This window comes from Zootoca vivipara, chromosome 13, assembly GCF_963506605.1.
Source record: "Zootoca vivipara chromosome 13, rZooViv1.1, whole genome shotgun sequence".
Classification (NCBI taxonomy): domain Eukaryota; kingdom Metazoa; phylum Chordata; class Lepidosauria; order Squamata; family Lacertidae; genus Zootoca; species Zootoca vivipara.
Genome location: NC_083288.1, coordinates 22,276,910 through 22,298,999, shown reverse-complemented (window position 1 = coordinate 22,298,999; position 22,090 = coordinate 22,276,910). Strand labels below are relative to the sequence as shown.

General features: G+C 45.2%; 1 protein-coding gene across 5 annotated transcripts in view; it reads right to left on the bottom strand.

Annotated features, from left to right (window-relative positions):
- MLLT6 (MLLT6, PHD finger containing) overlaps positions 1-22,090 on the bottom strand; it is a 99,773-nt gene that overhangs the window by 33,133 nt on the left and 44,550 nt on the right. For 4 of the 5 annotated variants that reach the window (XM_035134403.2, XM_035134401.2, XM_035134404.2 and 1 more), the window contains exon 8: positions 7,914-8,012. The exons of the other annotated variant lie outside the window; for it this stretch is intronic. In XM_035134403.2, the coding sequence (XP_034990294.2) occupies positions 7,914-8,012 (99 nt within the window). The remainder of the gene's footprint in view (positions 1-7,913; positions 8,013-22,090) is intronic. 5 annotated transcript variants of the gene reach the window in all.

Below are 22,090 nucleotides of genomic sequence, written 5' to 3'. Positions count from 1 at the left end.
GAGCATGCTCTCCCCCTGTGGAGTCTAAAACTATTTCCATCCACTTGTGATGGGAGAGTTTGCATCTCAGGGATAGTATGGGAGGGATCTGTCGTTCAGGCACAACAACTTAGAGGCATCAGGGTGAACAATGGGCAGTTTATTGAAGCTTGTTGCACACAGCACAGCAGGGATGTGTTGCAAACGGAAGTCCATAAAGCATCTGTCCACATGGTTTGTTTTCCCCACAACCAAATCAGTCAATAGGTTAGCCAACAAGGCAACTAAAATAGCAGTGAATTGCTGGCAGTAGCTCACAACTCTCCCAGTTTGCTGACATTTCATTCCAGTGGTAGGCCAGGTATCCTGTCACACAGCATAAACTCTGAAACAAAATACTGAACTTGCATTTTAATGGTATTATCAATGTGCCCAGCACAGAGGATTCATAGGGACCCTCCACCCCCCAAACACTTGCTGAACACTGACATCATCGTCAATGTGGACATCTTTGGGTCCGTTCCAAATCTATGATTCTATGATTCCATTCTCAAATAAGAACAAGACCTTGTTTGTACATATCTGAAAACTTGCAGCTTTCCCATGGAATCTGAAGGGCATCACTGTCATCTGGAACAGTCTTGGCATTATGGGAAGTTGTATCAACTCACTGGTTAGTTTAAATCTTAGACAGGTGAATTCCCAGGTTTTGTGCCTGTAGTAGAACTTATTCCATCTACCCCACTCTACTTCTTGGGCCAGGGCACAAACAGAAGGGAACTGGGCCAACCCAGGCTTATCATGGCAGCATGTGCCACAGAAATATAATTCATAAGGTGGACTTATATGCCTATTTCTTACTTAGCAGCCCATGTACAAAAGGGCTCTTTGTCCTTATGGATACAGTGAGCCAGTAGGATTTTGTCTTGGAGACATTCCTGAATGGTACAAATGAAAATTTAACCCAGTTAACACCTCTGCTGTTTGTCCTTCAACTATTATTTACAAGAGATAATTGGAACAGTCCATGTATGTAGGCATAGTTGCATCATATATGACCAACCGGTACATAACCATAGGAAGCTGATGGAGCTCCAGTGGGAACGCCTGCTTTGGGCTGAGTAGTGAAGTCCACTGCCCAGCTGGGCCTTTCCTCATTGGGACATTGTTGTTGCTGCTACTGCCACATTGGTCCAGGAAACAGGCGAAGCTCCTCAATCTCTGCGACGTCTTAATAGCATTGAGTGGCATTTAGCAATGGGCGATGGGAGTCCCGTGCCTCAGGAGAGGTGGGCTTTCACTCCCAAGTTCTGGGTAATACTCTTCTAGATCCTATAAAAGGATAGGATGTGACTTCAGCAGACATGAGTATCTCCAGGGTAGACAGCAACAGAGCCAAGAGTCTCCAGGGTATTACTGTACACAGAACTTCAATGCTTGGGAGGCAGCAGGAGGAGCTCAGCTTTCAGCTCAGTAGTATGTATCAAATATTTGACCTACAAGAGTCTTTTAGGCCTAATAGTTTCATATCTGCTGTGTCTTTTGTAACCTGCTTATACACTGTATAGAGACTACAGTGTTAAACCAATATATAAAATGTTGCTGCCTGGGGAACACTGGGTCTCTCTGTTGTGTTTGGTAAATTTCTGCATGAGTGCCTATCTGATGTATAAAACTTGCCACAAACGTGGTGATAGCTGTGGGCTTAGATCAAAGGGGACTGGACAAAATTCACGGTGGACAGGTCTGTCAATGGCTATTAGACATGATGGCTAAACTTCAGCCACTCCACTGAATACCAAATACCAGCTGCTGAGGGACAAGCGGGGGGGGGGGGGGGGGAAGATGCATGTCATTTGTGTCTGCTCCCACTATGATGTCCATATTCCACCAATGTAATCAGGATGAATCCATTATTTTTCTCCAGGTAAGGACACCACCCCTCTAGACACCAAGGCACTCTCAGCATCTTAAAGTATTATTTAATTTCTTCAGGTAACTGAGTCGTTTTGCTGTCTTTGAGCCCTCAGTTACAGCACTGGAGCTCTGGCCGCTTCGTTTTCATTTATTGCCCTATCCGTGGGCAACTTCCACTTGTCCTGTGCCTAGAAAGCATAGGTATGAACAGTTTTCCCTTTGTCCTGTGTTTTCCTAGACACAGGTCCAAGTGGTTTTGCCTTTGCCCTGCATCTTGCTTCTTCCCATTTTGAAATATTGCAACCCTTGCCCCTATTGCCCTGCCAGAGGTACCACTGCTGGCTGAGTGAAGGCTGCAAATTTGCCCAAAGGGCTGGCACTCTCTCTTAGCCCTGCTGCTGCCGCCTGAATAGTAAAATCAGGCATTTGCTGGGGACTCAAGACCAGCACAGGGCCCACTACCCTAAAACGGCTATCATGCCCACTTTGGACAGAGTTCTCAGGAAGACTGGATGCAACCTCAGTTTGCAAGTCTCACCTCATCCACGATGGGGGCGGAGGGCACGGAAGCTGCCGTGCCCAAGAACCACCACCCCAACCACCTTCTCACTCCCAAAGCCATTATTCCTCCCCCCCAAACCATAAACACCCACAGCTATTGCAGCACCACTCTCCAGAGATGTTCATGAACCTGATGGTAAACAGAGACTCCTCAAACTGTATTTGAAAGTGCGGTCCGCTAATTCAGATGTTCAAAGTATCCTTCATAGGGTGACAACTCCCCTCACCAAGGGCTCATCAGGTCGTGAGTGGATGCATTTACTTGGAAGCAAATGTTTCGATTCCTGTAGCGCTGGGGGGGCGGGGAGGAGGAAATGTGCCACCTGCAGCCTGACAATTTCTTGATGGGAAGCTGCAGCTGAACTTTGGCCACATGTTACCTGCACATGAATGTATCCCAAGGGATACTCAGTGCACATCATGTGGATATAGCAACAGCTGTAAAATAAGAGCTGTGGCTGAGCGAGTGGGTGAGCTGCTTGCCTCTGCATGTGCACATTCATTATTGAGCCTTTGTTTCCAGGCCTATTAAACACTGGAGTCTTTGCTCCTTAAATTTCCAAGCATGCAAAGAGATCCAAGATGTGGTTTGCGTTCGATGCCAGAAAGGCATGAATGTCTCCATAAAGCTGTGATAGTACAATAATCAATTCTGAGGTTTAAAAAACTGCAGGTGGAGGGGGGCAGCTCTCCCCAATGATGAAAGTGTGCCTGTTCCCTAAACACAGTCTGTTATCTTCCCCTTCCTCAAGCGATCCAGCTAATACCGTATCTCCGAACAGGACATTGTAACATACGAGTAAACATCATTGATTCGAACAATTGTTTCCATCTGTATTTTTCATGTTTCTGCACTTTAATTTGCTAACAATGTTATGTCTAACCTGGATATGGCGGGAGCGGGGCAGAAATGTAAAAGAACAACAACGATGATTCGTTATTATATTGCACTCTTACTGCTTATTAGTAGCAAAAATAAATCATTTAGTCCTCATCCCGAATTGAAAGGGAGTCTTAAGTGTGTTGTAAGCACATTCCTGCTTACTCACAGTCGTCCCTGAACAGCTTTATCTCTACCCTCCGCCGCCTCTATTGCTCCCCCCCCTTGTGAAGATTGTAAGCTTCTTGGGGCAGGTATCTTGTCATCTTTCCCCATGCTATTGTGTGCCATGTACATGGATGGCACAGAAGAAACACCAAAACTCCTAAACTACCGTACTTTTAAGTGCATATGACTATGGTTTTTTTACTCTAAAATAAGGTTCAAAATTGGGGCTCGTCTTATACATAGATAGTATCTCTCCCCATTTTCTTAAATCGGAGTCCCCCAAAATAGGGGGCGTCTTATAGATGGAAAAATACGGTAAATTAAAACAGCCTAGTTTGTGTGTTTGTGCAAGCGGTCACACAATCAGCACACAATTATTTTAAACTATCCTCAGACCGTTGGATTTGAGAGGTATTGTCTTACATGCACTATGCTGCTTTACTTTAGGTGTGCTCATTTTGAACCCTTGATAGGCCCCCAAAGAGAAATTTCACTAATGCCGTGTAATCCTGACCTGTCTCAAACAGTCCCCCAGCCCCACCCTGCCAACCTACCCCTGGGCCTCCCACATATCTCTGTGGCCTCACCCTTGTCCTGACCTGGTGAGATATCCTGCTGTTTGCAGTTCCAGCTCTGGGCCTCCTAACAGGTTGTCTTACACTGCTACATAATTTTCTTAATGGCCAATTTTAACTCCTTCCAGGATTCTTGGAGCCATGCAGGTGGCAGAGTGGAGAAAGTGTCATGGGAAGATTCTCAGCCCACTCTATGCTCCACAATGTCTAAGGGACAGACACTTTGGAGGCTTACAAGCAGCAGAGAGAGACATGGGGGGATTATTCACTCTCTCTCTCCAAACTTCAGAATATTCCCAGGAAGGCTGAAAGTGTGCATTTCACTAATGGAAGTCATTGACACTGGATGCTATGAGACGCATAACTTAAATGAGTTCTTGTTCCACTGTTAAAATTCAGTTTGTGATTAGCTGGTAAGTATTTTTGAACAAAGAATATGCTTTGAATTTAGGAAAGGGTTGAGTGTGCAGAAATGTTGGCTCTGACCACTGATACATCCCGCAGCCAGGATGGCTAACTAGCAGAGATGTTACGATGAGGCCGTCCACAAAGGTAAAGGTAAAGGACCCCTGGACGGTCAAATCCACTCAAAGGCGTCTATGGGGTTGGGGCACTCATCTCGCTTTCAGGTCAAGGGAGCCGGCGTTTGTCCACAGACAGCTTTCCGGGTCATGTGGCCAGCATGACTAAACTGCTTCTGGCGCAACGGTACACCATAACGGAAACCAGAGAGCACGGAAATGCCATTTACCTTCACGCTGCAGCAATACCTATTTATCCACTTGCACTGGCGTACTTTCGAACTGCTAGGTTGGCAGGAGCTGGGGCAGAGCAACAGAAGCTCACTCCGTCACAGGGATTTGAACCGCCAACCTTCCAATCGGCAAGCCCAATAGGCTCAGTGTTTTAGACCACAGCGCCACCCACGTCCCTGGTCATCCGCAACATCTAGAGGGCACCACATTGGCTACCCATGGTATACCATGTGGTTTCTAATCCCTTGCCCTCAGTGTTCACACATTACAAAACTCTGCAGTTGGCCCCATTGGTTCTAACCACAAAATGACCTTGGAAACTCTATTCACATGCTTCCACTAAATATTTTTTTCCCACAGATTATCCATGACTGATATTTACCTCCAACATCAAGACGTTACCAAGCACTTAGTCTATCTGTTCCACATTAACAATATGGTGATGGGGGCTTACACACATTGAGCTCCTCATCCAATCCATGTGGCTGCTCACAATCTCTATTAAACGATGAAATAGACATCGTTTCAAGGTGGAGAGGCGAAAGGGGGTGACCAGGCCCCTTCTGGACAAACCTTTGGAGAACAACAGTTGAACTAAACTAATCCCACAAGAATATAAATCCACATTCAGGCTAGGCTAGATCCAATTAAAACAATCTAGTTTAATTAAGCAGGATAGGATTGCAGGGCAGACGACAGTTTCCCCAGGAATTACTCATTAGCAGAGGGGTTTCTGATGGTTAAACAAATGATGTTTTCAAGAAGTGAAAGCAAGCTCTACTAAGGGTCCCGTTTATATGATCCACACTATATGGATGAGGCCTAGAGCAAACTAATGAGAACCATACATCAAGGTCCTGCTGCTGATTTAGGCATTATTTTGTTCCTATGGTCTTCAAGGTAGGAAACTGATTTCCTAGCCCGTTGGTGCCCCCAATCATTGAACCCCTAAGCTACATTATAAGGAGCATAGGTCCAAGAGCTGGCAAGGTCCAGAGTGGGTTACCAGCTGGCACTCTGGGAAGCACAGAGGCAGAGTCTTAAGACTTCCCACCGCTATTTTATCAGATTTGCATACCACTTTACACATGTAGATCTCAGGGCGGTTCACAACATAAAATCACAATATAGAAAACACAAAATACAAAACAAAAACAAAAACAAAGACAACCCAATATTCCCCTCCAATAATGCACGAGTAGACATACATAAGATTATTATTATTAAATTTATATCCTGCCCTTCTTCCTGAGGGAGTTCAGATTGCACTGCTAATCACTTTGTTTCATACCAGCTGCATTTTTGTGGTATCCGAACATCAAACCACATCCTACAATCTCACAAAATCCGGCAACATCATCTCAATACATGACTTAAAATATGCACGCTCTCAAGCAGCCTACCACGCCCACTCTACAGTGCAATCTGGTACAAGTAAGTCAAAATGTTTATCTTAAGGATGGAACTAGATCAAGTAGTTCGAAAGAGGGATAACAGCTCCTGCAGCAAACACATGCATCCCGTTTTTAGCTCCGGTAAACAGGTCTTGCAGGAGTTTGTATTGTTTCAAAACCCTGCAAAACTTGCTTGGCCAGAGGTAACAGTGAGACAAAAGAAGTATGTGTGCAATGACTACAGAAACAGATTCCTCTCTCTTGGACCACTTTCAGCTCTTTAAAAAAAACACTGCCCATCTCCAGCCTCAAAGCCCAATTATTATGCATTACGCATGTGAACAAAAACCTATGTGTGAACAGATATGGGGCTTTTTATTGAACCAAGCAATTGGCAGCATTGAAGCAATCATAGCACAAACAGAACTGCCTGAAATTCAAGCCAGGAGATTGATTTTTCCATAGAAAATCTGCTGCCAGAGGCTTGGAAAACAGAGCTGGAAATGGAATTCCTCCGGCAGGCTTTTCACTTCCCTACTTAGCCTAATGGGCTAACCCTGATGCAGATTAAGTAATGTGAGATTTGGCCCTAGAAAATGTATCCCCAGTCATTTCACCTGGTTTACAATCAGGCTTGAGAGACAGAGAGAGAGCGAAGCAAAGCTCTGCGATTAGATTATTAATACTACAGAAGGCCTGAAGTGAAACATGTTCTTCAAGAACGAGCTGTGACATGCTTCTGAAATCACTCAAGGGTTTTAGCTTAGCGATTATGTCATCAGCAGCAGACAGCTGCAATATGGGCTTCTCGGGGCTCAGAGCTTGCTTGTGGTGGAGAAGTGAAGGGAAGAGCATTGGGGGAATGTGTGCATTTAGGACCTGAAACAAATCGGAGTGGGTGCAGCAACGAAGGACCTGTACATCTTTCTCTCTTCTCTTGCTTGATCTATTTTTTCCACTCTCAAGGGATGGCTGTGTATAAAACACATTATTGTTATTTATTAAATTTATATACCACCCTTCACCCAAAGATCATAGGACAGCTTAATCTTGTTTGTGCACCCAGAAAAACTGAATTCTGCAACCTGAAAAGTGAGGTTAAAATGTACAGCAGTTGTGTTTCTCCCCCGCCCCCCAGCCCATACTATAATGTTTTGTATTTCCCATGGCTACTGGTGTGTCTATTGAAACCCTGCTTATTCTCCCCTCTGGCTTCTGAGAATCTAACATTTATATAATCACACTTATCTTCATAATCATGAGGTCTCAAAACACGAAAGCAACTCCTACACTTTTTCAAGAGGCTAAAATATCATAGGACTTGCCAAAACAAACAAACAACAAACAAACAAATACAGTGGTGCCTCGCAAGACGAATCTAATTCGTTCCACGAATCAATTCATTTTGCGAAAAATTCGTCTTGTGAATTGCGGTTTCCCATAGGAATGCATTGAAATTTCTTTTTTCGGCCACAGGAACGCATTGGTTTAATTTCAATGCATTCCTATGGGAAACTGCGATTCGCAAGACGAATTTTTCGCAAAATGAATTCGTCTTGTGAGTCACCATCAGATCGCAAGACGCATTCATCTTGCGAAAAATTCGTCTTGCAGGGCTTTCATCTTGCGAGGTACCACTGTATTGGTACTCCATTGCAAACACCTCACATGGGGTTTTCATTACCTTTTCAGTGACAATGGGAGTGGAGGACAGTGTGAGACTTGTGGGTGATTCCGAATGTTTCTTGTGCTTCTGTTTAGGCCTTTCCTTGTCCTTCCGACTCTGTAAAAGGAAGATCAAAAGACAATGTTTTCCCCCCTTCTAGCAGCAGGTGAGAAAGGAAGCTGTAAGGGGAAGGCATCAAGCGAGGATGACAGCCTAAAGTGTATATCTCAGAAGCCATTTCCTTCCCCCACCATCTACAGCAACTCTGGCTCATCACCAAAAACATCTGCCTGGAGTATCCGCTCCTCCGGCTGCAGACAACATCTGGCATGCAGAACCATGACAAAAATCCCTATCAGGTTCAGATTAAGATTATACATATACACACATGCATATACATCATACAAGGCCCTCCAGCTATTCCCTGGGAATTACTTCTTCTCCTGGATCAGCTTCATCAGAGGACACCTGAATTTTGCCTCTTCTTAAAAATAAAGAAATCACTAAATCTCAAGCAAAGGTTATCTGATATTTTTCACTGCCCAGAAAAGCTGGCCACTACATCCTGAAAACAGCTAACTAAATGGTTTTGAAAAGATTTGCTTGATTTTTGTTATGGCTTATGCATTTCTTGGGAGGCGTAAGGAGGTCCTCAAACACCATCCAGTGAATCACTGGGAACTCTGCTTACTAACCGTTACGCACACTTCTTTTTCCTGCTTCAGGGACTAGAAACTTGATTTCATTTATTGAAATGAATAAAATAGCATTACAAAATCTGCACCCAATATCAAAACCCCTCTTTCTGCAGTGTCATTATCATTAGTTACATAACATGCCAGGTCCCCTGGAAGAACCACTTGTCCATATGATTCTGTATGAGGGCAGCTTCTCCCTAACATTTCAAAGGCTTACGTTTGCATTCATGGGGCACATTGCATAAATTTGCAAGCACCTGCTACCTCGGGGTTCAGGAAGAGGTTGTGGGTCTAAATGTGTGTGACATTTAGTTCCAGCCACATCTTTTAGAAGACATCTGAAGGCAGCCCTGTTTAGGGATGCTTTTAATGTTTGACAGACTATTGTATTTTAATATTTTGTTGGAAGCCGCCCAGAGTTGAAACCCCGCCAGATGGGCGGGGTATAAATAATAATAATATATTATTAGTGCTCACTGGAAGGACAGATCATAAAGCTGAGGCTCCAATACTTTGGCCACCTCATGAGAAGAGAAGACTCCCTGGAAAAGACCCTGATGTTGGGAAAGATGGAGGGCACAAGGAGAAGGGGACGACAGAGGATGAGATGGTTGGACAGTGTTCTCGAAGCTACGAACATGAGTTTGACCAAACTGCGGGAGGCAATGGAAGACAGGAGTGCCTGGCGTGCTATGGTCCATGGGGTCACGAAGAGTCAGACACGACTAAACAACTAAACAACAACAACAACAACAACTATTATTATTATTATTATTATTATTATTATTATTATTATTAATTATCTCTCTCGTGGCTTAACGAGGATAGCCCTGCGTGTCAAAGGTTCAGGTTCCTATAACAGTCCTGATTCATTCACAACTTTTATGTAGATTGGGAGAAAGAAAATGTAGCTGAGTGAAAGAGAACATCCTTTGCATGTAAGTTCACGCCCTGGCCTCTCCAGTTAAAAAAAGATTGGGTAGAAGGAAATGATGGGCAAGTCCTGTACCTGAAGCCCTGGACAGATGCTACCACTCAGATACTACTGAGCTAGATGAGTAAATTGCTTCAGTGGCTGAACTGGGAGAGGAAAGGGAGTTGGAAAAGAATGGAAGGAAGTGGGATACTTAGGCATGTCTGCCGGAAAAGAGGTAGGATGGCATCTAATCCCACATCAGAAGACTGGGTATTAGGCTGCTTGCTGTGTGCATCCTGCTTTTCTTCTTACCCTCCTAAGTAGTCTTACAAGGCATCTGTTACCCAACCCACATTGTCTCTGCAGGTGTTAGCACCTGTGTCATAAACCTGTGGTGCTTCTGCTGTTCTTTGCCTTGATAAATTAGCATGCTGTGTCTGAAATCCAACACTGTATTAAACCGATTATAGCCCACCTTGACTATTTTCTAAAAAAATGAGGTATAAAATTCGATAATCGCTAAATAAATAAGCAATCAAGCTTTGCACAGGAATTAGGTGTGTCTCCTAATTGCAATCTATGCTAGAAGGACATAAAGCGATCGTTGCTAAATTTAGGTTGCCTTCAGAGTGTCACTGTTTTGCGGGAATGATTCAAACCCATACTGGGAAATGTAGGCCTGCGCAGTTAAAGAGGAATGGGACAGCTACAAGAGGCACTGGGGGCTGCATAAAATGAGGTTGGGCCCATGGTTTGCCCACCTGTGCTACAAACAAAATCCGCATGTGTTGTGAAGAACACCTTTTCTTTGTAAAACAAATTTCTAGCTCCTGGTCAGGCCTTTTTGTATGCTGCAATTCTGGAAGATCACAGAAGAGAAATGCAGGTTGCGTAGTGGGTATAGAAATCCAGTTTCCTGAGAATCTCAAGTTTCATTTTTAAAATGCAGCTGTCTAGGTCTTTATGGATTTTAAGATCTACATGGAAATATGTGGGCAATTGCTGAGGAAATATTTGCAACCAGAGATAGCTGAAAAAGATTTGCAAGAGTGGAGACTGGTGCATCAGTGACCTCACACCTCCTGGTTCTAGCAAAAGCAAAAGCAAACCATGAAAATATCCTCCATTTGCATGATTTATACAAGTTGCAAATGTCAACTTTTCTTGGCCCAGAATTTGGATTTCCTGACAGCAGGTCCCCACCCCCCTTCAGAGTGGAGTACACTGCTTGTAGCTCCAGGGACAGCCTTGACAAAGTGTGTGGCTAATGCCTGGCAAAATCTCAGTGACCAAAAGCCAGGCAGAGGCCTGAGAAGCATTCCACTGGTCAGGCAGCTCTTTCCCCTCTTTGCGCTCATGGTAAGCAGAATAAATTATGCAAATCAATGAATCACCAGTTGGATCACATTTCTTCAGTGCTGAAAACATCCTCACTGAATTCCAATTTGTTTCCAGGTATAATTCAAAGCTCCCGTTGCTTGGTCCCAGCTCCTGCCAACCTAGCAGTTCGAAAGCACGTCAAAAATGCAAGTAGATAAATAGGAACCGCTACAGCGGGAAGGTAAACGGCGTTTCCATGTGCTGCTCTGGTTTGCCAGAAGCGGCTTTGTCATGCTGGCCACATGACCTGGAAGCTATACGCCGGCTCCCTCGGCCAATAATGCGAGATGAGCGCGCAACCCCAGAGTCGGTCACGGCTGGACCTGATGGTCAGGGGTCCCTTTACCTTTATAATTCAAAGCACTGGTCTCATAAGAGGAGCCCTGTGGGATGACACCAATTGCCCATTGTTCTTGCAGTGTCCAACTAGATCAAGCATCCCCAAACTTCGGCCCTCCAGACAGGGGCGTACCCAGGATCAAAACTAGGGGGGGGGCAGGGGGGCAATGCACAGTAGGGGAGGGGCCACATGTATCCAAATTTTGCAGTGTTCCTCCAAAACAAAGGAGAATGCAAGTAATAGGGAAACATGTGCATCATAATGAATATATTGGTGAAAATAACATACAAAATGCAGAAATTACTTGCAAAAATGTAATGTCACACAAGAAGCTTTAGAAGAAATGTGCATTGAAAGGCTGCAGTTTTTTTGAGGGGTTTTTTTTAAAGGAAAAGTTTGCAAATTGCTAAAGAAACAACCAAATTTAAGATTGGAAAAATCAGGAAATGGAGAGAAATGAAATGGACAGGTACTCACAATACTGCATCACTGTGTTCAGAGATGTTACTGACTGACAAGCCTAGGAAAGCTTGCAGTGGGAGTGAATTTCAGAAAACACACGGGAGTCCTTTTCTACATCCCAAACTTTCAGTGCATAAAAATTGAGAATGTCAGCAAAAGGGAATCTAAGCAAGCGTCATTTTCATGTGTGCCATTTTTTGCATAGTCAGTTGCTGCTGTTTAACGTGGTGAGCGTAAACAAACTATTATTATTATTATTATTATTATTATTATTATTATTATTATTATTATTATTATGCTCTGCTCCCTTGCATCGACATGGTGGGGGGAGGGAGGTTTGCTCACTAAACTCCTGCACAAAATTACCTAAAAGCATGCCAAAGTGTCATCTAAAAGCATGCCACGGGCACGCAGGAAAATGAGAGGAAGCTGCGACTGGGGACTTCTTTCCGGGCAAGGGCGGGAAGATTGAGGAACGAGCCCCACATAGCAGTAGCAGCAGCAGCAGCAGCAGCAGCAGCAGCAGCAGCGCTTCCCTTCGAAGCTGTTTTTGCCCCTGCTGTTTTTGCCCCTCCGGCCGGCCGGGGCCAGCCTACCCCGCACCAAGGAAGAAGCCGGCCAAGAGCAGCGCTGCCTGCGGGGCTGGTGGGCGGAGGCGGAGCACAGCCCAGCGGAGCGCGAGTTCGACGTTCCCGCCCGCCGTGCTCTCTGGTTCTCCGCCGCGCTTGGCCTTGCCAGAGGGCGCGACGGGGAGCTGGAGGGAGGGCACAGCACGGCGGGCGGGAACAGCGAACTCGCGCTCCGCTGGGCTGTGCTCCGCCTCCGCCTCTGCCCACCAGCCCTGCTTCTAGGGAGGAGCAACTGCCCACCCCTGCCCCGCGCTGGGTATGCCCATGTCTCCAGATGTTTTGGACTACAATTCCCATCTTCCCCGACCACTGGTCCTGTTAGCTAGGGATCATGGGAGTTGTAGGCCTAAACATCTGGAGGGCTGCAATTTGGGGATGCCTGAACTAGATGCATTTGGGAAGCCGGTATTCAGAGACATACTGCCTCTAACAGCGCAGGTAGCCATTATCCTTTATGAACTTGTCTACGCCAGTGATTGCCAATTAGCTAAATACTCAGGACCCCTTATTTCTCAAAAGCCAAGCCATGGACCCCCTACTTTTTTTAAAAATTGAAAACTCTATGGTAGTTATCTCTGCAAAGCATTTTTAAAAAAACAAAATGTGGGGTAGCTCCTAACAAGCAAAGGATTTTAGGTATACTATAAAAAAATAGACTAGGTCTGAGTGATATCTGGTTTTCAACATCGTGATATATCAGCAGCTAAACATCATAATATTCTGATATATCATAATGTCTGAAATTGCAGATCAGGCGTGGGGATGAGGGAAGGAGCAGCTGTGGAGATCAGATGGGGGGGGGGAGAGGAAGCAGAGTCACCTCCACTGTATGTTTTGAGTGGGAGGTGATGGGGGTGCAACAAGCCGCAGTCAATGGGGCAGCCAACAGTGGAAGCCAGCCGTGGCAGCCAGTGAAAATGCCTGCTGCTGCTGCTTTCCTGCTGAGAAAAGCTGCCCCAACTCAGTGACAGGGGAAGGTAGTATCACGGTAAGGCAGCTCAGAGCAGCCACGTTATCGGCTGAGATCATCGTGGGATATCAGCGGTGCCTTGAAATCAGCTGCCTTGCTCTCCCTCGCACAAGGAGCATATATCGCTGAATATTGCCAGGTCAAAATTGTTGTTGTGGTGTGATTTCAAAACCGCTTTTGGCCAATATATTGAAAAATCACACAGTGCTAAAATTTGTGATATTACCATGCAAAAAATAACAAAAAAATTAGTTGGGAGGGGGGAGGCAAGGGATGAGGCGGTGGACTCCCTGGGTGTGTTCCGTGGATCCCCAGGGGTCCCAGGACTCCTAATTGGGAACCACTGGTCTACACCATTCAAGTCGGTGGCCATCTTTACATCTTGTGGTAGCAAATGCCATAGTTTAACTATGCACTGTGTAAAGCAGTTCCCAAAGTTCGTTCGACTTCCAAAATGTTCGGAAACCAAAGCACAGCTTCTGATTGGCTGCAGGAAGCTCCTGCAGCCAATTGGAAGTAGCGGAAGCCGCATCAGACGTTCAGCTTCCAAAAATTGTTCGCAAACCGGAACAGTCACTTCCAGGTTTGCGACGTTTGGGAGCCAAAACGTTCAAGAACTAAGCTGTTCAAAAACCAAGGTACGACTGCACTTGCTTTTGTCCATTCTGAATATTCACCCATTTGGCTTTGGTAGACCCTAGCTTCTAGAATTATGAGAGAGGGAGAAAAATGTCTCCCTCTCTACTATCTCCACACCTTACGTACTTTTATACACCTCTGTTATATCCTCACTTACTCGCCTTTTTTCCTAACTAAAAAGTCCCAGATGTTGTGGCCATTTCTCATAAGGGAGTTGTTCTAGTTCTATGATGATTTAGGTTGCCGCTTTCTGAACCTTTTCCAGGTCTACAATATCCTTCTGAAGGTGAAGCAATCAGAACTGAATACAGTATTTGAAGTGCAGTCACACTACAGATTTGTATAATAGCATTATGATATGAGGGACCCAGGTGGCGCTGTGGTTAAACCACTGAGCCTAGGGCTTGCTGATCAGAAGGTCGGCGGTTTGAATCCCTGTGACGGGGTGAGCTCCCGTTGCTTGGTCCCAGCTCCTGCCAACCTAGCAGTTCGAAAGCACGTCAAAATGCAAGTAGATAAATAGGAACCGCTACAGCGGGAAGGTAAACGGCGTTTCCATGTGCTGCTCTGGTTTGCCAGAAGTGGCTTTGTCATGCTGGCCACATGACCTGGAAGCTATACGCCGGCTCCCTCGGCCAATAATGCGAGATGAGCGCGCAACCCCAGAGTCGGTCACGACTGGACCTAATGGTCAGGGGTCCCTTTACCTTTACCTTTATTATGATATTAGCAGTTTTATTTTTATTTTCAGTCCCCTTCATAATGATATCCAACACAGATTTCACCCTTTTCACCATTATCCCCTAGGTAATTGGCCTCTTCTAGGGGATCAAATGCCTCTTCCTCAGAGTGATTCCCTCCTTCACAGAGAGCCTCATTCCTATCTTGTGTTCATCGCAAACAGCACTGTTTCCACTCTGCTACAATTCAGTTCCCATGGAAACCTATGTTATTTGTCTCATTATTCAATATGGCTGTAATCAATTTAAATGGAACAGAAAAGTAAAAAAACTATGCAGAATATAATGTTGATTACTTATATAACATTTGCAGACCTAAAATACAATCATAGTGAATACCACTCATATTCACTTGTGTTATTTCCCTGACCTCCAACGAACATGCACACTGTGGCAAATTTTTGCTCCCATTTCCATATCTGAGCGAATTAATCCAACATCCATTCTCTGGCTAACCACTGCCAATTTCCCAAAGGCTTCATGCACCAACCCCCTGCCTCTCTCAACTTCTACAGCTCATCTACCTTGCCCTTGAGGAACAAATGTTTTTCCCAAGGATCAAGAGCATATTGCACAGAGAAAACATCCATGACTTCTGCCCAGTTGACAGATAGTCATACATGTAAGATTCAGTACAATACCCTGCATAGCGCACACACCCCAGCTGGTTTCTACCTGCCTGCTCTATATTTATTGAATTAATTTACTTTGAGCTCGGGTAAAAAAGCAGGGTGCTAGTCTGCCCTGGCCTCTTTGCCCGATTCCAAATTCATTTGTCCTTGAAGTCCCCCATCATTTGTATGCAGCCCCCATGTCACTAGTTTGCCTTACATTGTATGCATTGATTTACTTATTATTTAAAGTCCAATCAGAAAGTAGTATTAAAAAGTCTTAAATAATAGGTAACTACATATACATTTAGGGACACGGGTGGCACTGTGGGTTAAACCACAGAGCCTAGGGCTTGCCGATCAGAAGGTTGGCGGTTCGAATCCCTACGACGGGATGAGCTCCCGTTGCTCTGTCCCAGCTCCAGCCAACCTAGCAGTTCAAAAGCACGTCAAAGTGCAAGTAGATAAATAGGTACCGTTCCGGCGGGAAGGTAAACGGTGTTTCCATGCGCTGCTCTGGTTCGCCAGAAGCAGCTTAGTCATACTGGCCACATGACCTGGAAGCTGTACACCGGCTCCCTCGGCCAATAATGCGAGATGAGCCCTGCAACCCCAGAGTCGGTCACGACTGGACCTGATGGTCAGGGGTCCCTTTACCTTTACCTATACATTTACAGTGGTGCCTCACTAGACGAATTTAATTCGTTCCACGGGTCTATTCTTATAACGAAAAATTTGTCTAGCGAATCCCATAGGAATGCATTGAATTTTTTTTTAAAAAAAATTTGCCCATAGGAACGCATTAATTGAATTTCAATGCATTCCTATGGGAAACCGCGATTCGCTAGACAATTTTTTCGTAAAACGAATTTGTCTAGCAAGCCAACCTCCGCTAGAAAAATCCTTTCTTTAAGCGAAAATTTTGTCTTACGGGGCGTTTGTTAAGCGAGGCACCACTGTACTTGTAATTTATATGAGTCACAGTACTGCACTTTTTGGGCCCAGAAATTTATTTAAAATAGTGATTTCCTTAAAATGAAAGCTTCGGGGTGCAATCTTATCTACATTTACCTAGGAATAAGTCTGACTGAATTCAGTGGGATTTGCTTCTTAAAAGACATACACAGGATTCCATTGTCAGTTCCTTTTCTACAAGCAGGTACAGGAATAGCAGTTTCATGTGAACAAAGAAATACCAGATCAACTCCTCAAACCAAGAAATTTTGCATAAAAGAACAGAGAAAAATATTACTTTTTTAAAAAATCAATCTGTGAAAAATTAAAACAAGCAAACTTTAGATTAGAATTTTATAAGAGGAGATTAACAAATCTGGTTTACAGTATTTCCAGCTGTCATATATGAAGCCCAATGCTATTAGGTATGCATGTTAGCTCAGAAAAGTCTCACCAAGTTCAATAGAGCTTCCAATAAAGCGTGTACAGTTTTGCAGCCTTAAATCAATTTAGCAATAGTAATATAAATAAATAATTTAAGGCTTATTTGCAATTTGTATGTTGATTTCCAGTTTTATAAATAGTGCCTTGTTTACAAAAAAGTCTCTGTTTTCACTTTAGCTTTTACTTTGTTTGCCTTTAAAAAAAAAACCTTAAGATGTCCCCCACCCCCAAAAAGAGGACATAGCATTCTGTGTTTCGAGTCATCTGAACAGATCCAGTTCAGAAGATTCACTTTACTGCATACTGGTTGCCATAAGAAGAAATGTAACACCTGGAGGGTTGACCTTTCACAGACTAAAAAAATGGTGGTGGATAGTTCTGAAGAACACAATAACTGTTGCGTGCAAATATAGATATTTCAGGCTGATGTGACATCACAGTGGGGATATGGGGTTTGTTTTTTTTAAAGCTTCTTTTGCAAACTTTGCATAAATCTGCATTGCTTCTCGCTTGCCCCACGCCTCTCTTCCCGTCCCACATACTACCTCTGGGGCAATTTTACAATTCTGTACAAAATACCCAAAGAGAGCATTTAATAACGAGCATTTAATAAAAATAAAAATAAAAGAAGCCAATGAGAAACCCTGAGTTTGCATTGTCTTCCTTGTTGGCACACAAAAGCAGTCCTGAACACTGACCCTGGGATGTCAATGGCCCTGTCTTGACTCTTAACTCAAATCCACTCAGTCATTCTCTTATGCCAACTGAATCCCCCACACCTTCTCCCTTCTGACTCTTAATACCCACCCCCCTTTTCCTCAGATCCCCCTCTTCCCCAGCCCCCAGCAGCCCTGCCACACGCACACTGACACACAACTTTTAAATGCCTTGCCCACTTTTGCTAATGTCTGCAAAAGTTTGAAACCCCACTGTCACTGGCGAGGGGATTAAAGTCGGACTGGAGGAGGGGGGGGGGTGCGCTGAATTTATGATAGATCCCCTCGAAATAAAAGGCCACCCCTACCTTCCCGACTCTCCAGACTCCTTTCCAGCAGAAAGCTCTCTGGGAATGCCTGGGTTTGTCAATCGCCTTGGGGTTGCCAAGTTCATTTCATTGCCCAAAGTTCACCAACAGGAAGAAAGTCTCTCTTTCCAAGCCAGCGTTGGGAGTATCGAGCAGCTGGAGGTGGGGGGCGGGGGTGGCATTTCGGCAGGCACAGGAAAAGCCCGATAGTTAATGAGGAGGAGCGGGGAAGAGTGGAAAAGGGGGGGTGTTGAAAAAAGAAAAGAAAGGGAGGAGGAGAAGGAGGAGGAAAGGAATGGGGAGGGGGGAAACTCTCGCCTTGCAAGCAACGGAAGGCGGTGCCCACGTTGCACATACTAACTTGTAGATCTCCAACGTCAGGGCGAGTGAAATAGGATCCCTTCAGATGCCAGAAAGGGCCTTGCCCACAATATCCTCCCTAGATTTCACCCCTCACCGCCCACCCCCGGCCTGGGCATTGCAGCGAGAGCGAAACGGGCGGGGAGGCGGGAGGTGGGGGGGAGCGATAAAGTCTTGTCTGCCCCGCCTGGCAGGATAACTTCCTTATTCTGAGCAATGAAGCACACGGGTCAAGGGTAAAGCTCTGCCTTCTCTTCTTACCGAGCCTCAGCCTCGGAATGTGAAAGAATAATAAGAGACGAGAGCACCTCTGAGCATGTGCATGGTTTCAGCCGGGATACGGCGTTAGAACGTTGCCCTGGGACGCCAGTAGGAATGAGATGAATGACAGTGTGTCTGGGCATGTGCAATATATATCCCTCCCCTCCATCACTCACACACATGCTGTCGGTTTGCAAACCAAGGACAGAAAACTTGCACCGCACAGTGAAGGAAACTTTCCCCCCTTTAGACATACAAAATAGGCTAGACCAGATACTGCTCCTGAGCAGGTGGAAAGTTTGTTTCCCTTATCAAAATTAAAACGTGCACCCGCCTCCCATGCTTCTGGAAACAGAATGGAAGGTTTCTGGGCCAGACAAAGAGGCAAGCTCAGCCCTGAAACATGTGGAGTAATTCTGAAGAAGAGTGTCTCTGAGCATGTTAAAAAAGAAGGTAGCATTAAAGGAACATAACTTGGCTTCCAATTTGGAGGGCACTTCCTTTGCAAATCAAGCAACTGGCATGCACTTCAGTTCAAAGTACTGTACCAAATGTTGCTGATATTTACTGTGTTTTTATCCTTACTGATATTTTGGTAGCTTGGGTTTTGCTGTATTTAAGGCTTTAAAGTTCAGTATCTTATTCTGGTTGCATCCAGCCTTGGGATCGTTTTCAATAAAGGGCACTTTAGAAATACTGTATTCTGAATAAATACATTTTGCCTCCGGCTAAAATCTTTTACAGGGTTTATCCGCAAGCACATCTTAATAACACTCCTGGCATTATAATGCTTCGGGTGAAAAGTGGGGGGGGAGTTATAGAATGCAAGGGTGTGATCTTTGCTTAGTTTTTGCTTAGGTAAGGAATGTGTGTTTGGCAGTAATATTTCAGATTGCTCATATGATCATTAAATGCTCCTCCATGCAAAGAAAACCACAAAAGCTCCCTGCACACACTCTCGTTTGGACAGAACAGAAGTAGGGAAAAGGTCAGGCTCGATCTCTTTTCCCTGGCATTATAATTTTCTATGTGAAGTGGGGGGGGGGGAGAGAGAAGGAGGGAGGGAGAGAGAGAGCGCTCTGTGAAACTAGGGTGGGGTATAAAAATATCTTCCTGTGGTGTGTGCTCAGCATACAACGAGGAAAACTGCATTATTGAAACTTTAAACTTTTTATGGTAACTATTTTAGTTACTGAAGTGAAGAGAGACACAGAACTTTTAACAAACTTTTTTAAAAAATGGGCCTATTTCTGTTGGTTCTTTCAGGTTACAGACAAAACACTTTGTTCTTACAGCTTTTCCTGATTAAGGCACTCACTTGAAAGCTCCCATATTTTCAGACTGATAGAAGCTGGTCCAGCCAATTATAATATTGCCAGGTACTGCCAAATGGCACAAAGGCACTGAAGAGGCAAATTTCAAATACAGTGGTACCTCGGGTTAAGAACTTAATATTATTAACGTGAAATGGTTCTTAACCTGAGGTGTGCTTTCACTAATGTGGCCTCTTGCTGCAGCTGCGCCGCTGACAACAGATTTCCATTCTTATCCTGGGGCAAAGTTCTTAACCTGGAGCAACCACTTCCTGGTTAGCGAAGTTTGTAACCCAAAGCATCTGTAACCCAAAGCATCTGTAACCAGGGCCGGCCCTAAAGCCACGCTGCTGCGCCCACCAGACAGCCGCACTGGGAAACGGGGGGGAGAACACCGGAGGGATCTTCGCACCACGGCGCCACAGCACCAGATATGCTTAAGACGACCCTGTCTGTAACCTTAGTTTCCCCCAATTTTGGCATTTTCCGTTCATTTGCATGTTTGTACTGTAACAGCTCCCACAAATGTTGAGATACAGGATAAAATCGGGCATATACATTCAGGGCAGAATTCTATGTTTCAAAATGGGCTTGTTCTTTCCACATGTAAAACACATTCATTGGAAACAGCAAAAACAAGTACTTGCAGGAAAAGCCTATGTGATGAAGATACCAACAAATTTGAAACTACATGATTTTGAAACAAGGCTGTGGAGCCCTGCTAATTAGCTGAATTATCCTAACTTGGGAGGAACAGAACAGAGAGCCCACCGCCTCTGTCCCACAAGCTGGCGTCATCCAGAATTCTTCCCCCAGTGACCAGTCCTAATCTCCTCTTCACTGGCAGACAGAAATAAATCCACACGCCATGTATGTCAGTTAATTATATTGGATGCAAAGCAACAGGCTTCACCTCCATGCTTCCTAGAAAAGTTTGGCTGTTGGAAAAAGAGTACAGGACTAGACAGACCATGATCTGATCCCAGGAACATGATTTCTATGTTCTTGTGAGCATGAGGAACCTACAGCCCTCCAGAGTGTTGCTGGACTCCCAACTTCCATCAGCCCCTCTCAGCATGGCCGATGAGTCAGGGTTGATGAGGGATGTAGACCAACATCCTTTACAGGGCCACCAGTTAACCCTTTCCAGCCATATAAACCCCCCTCTCTACAGCAAGGACGGGGAACCTTTGAGTCTATGCCCTGATGCAGTGGCGAACGGTGCTGCTTGGCTGCCTGGGGAGGCACCCCCTGGGGGCAGGACGTTGCTCTGCAGCGCGCATGCGTCATGATACATGCACGCCAGGACGAGCGGCCGGCACGCTCTGAAGCAGAGCGCACTATGGAGCGGGTTGCCGGGCACCGGCGGCGGCAAACCGCTCCATAGCGTGCTCTGCTTCTTTCTGCTCGGGCAGAGGAGGCGAGGGGTGGGCCAGGGGCCGGGAGCGCTGCCCCTGCGCACTGCCCCCGCCAGAGTGGAGCTAGGGGTGGCCCGCCCCCTACGCCCCTCCCTTGCTACGCACCTGCCCTGATGTTCCTGGACTGTAACTCCCATCATTCCCTGGCATTGACCATGCTGGCTGGGGCTGATGGGAGTAGAGTTCAACAACACCCGGAGGGCCAAAACTCCCCCCACAACAACCTTTCCCCATCACTTAGAAGTTGTAGCCCACTGGCTGGAATTGATGGAAATTATAGTCCAAAACATCTGGAGCGCCCTGGGATGGCAAAGGCTTATCTTTAAACATGAGTCTGCATAAGCAACCAGCAGGCTAATTTGCGTAAGGTTCTCAAACTCTGCAATTCTATGATTCTAAACAAAAGCAGGGGTGGAGATGGTGGAATTTTCAAGTTGTGTGACAGCTGAAGTGACAAGGAGAAGCTACGCCCTACATGTAGATTGGTGATTTTGGGGTGGGGGGCACCTTTTGTTATGCAAAGCAACCAGCAGGACTGAGTTTGAGGGAGAAAAAACAGCACAAACTCTTTCTCCTCCTATTTTCCCATTGAAAATCCCCTCCAACCCTGTTGCTTTTAGATGGGTATGGTGGTAGATAGCCCCACAACCAGCCCGCCCAATGTGCTCCAGTGTGTCCACAGTTGGATTTACTTTCCTTTTCCAGATTTTCCCTGGACTGGGGAAAAAACTGTTGAAAAACTGCAGGCTGCCCGCTGGATACGAAGAATGCCATGTGAACAACGCCTTGAAAAAAATCCAGCTTGGAATCTATATCAAACTCCTGTGTGGATGAAGCCTAAGATAATGGAAGTCAGATAGACTTGGAAGAGGTAGGCAGGCAAAGTTATTATCAATACAGTAGTACCTCTACTTACGAATTTAATGCGTTCCAAACACACATTCGTAAGTAGAAAAAATTTGTAAGTCGAATCCCATAGGAATGCATGGGGAGAAAAAATTCATAAGTCGAAGCAACCCTATCTAAAAATCCGCAA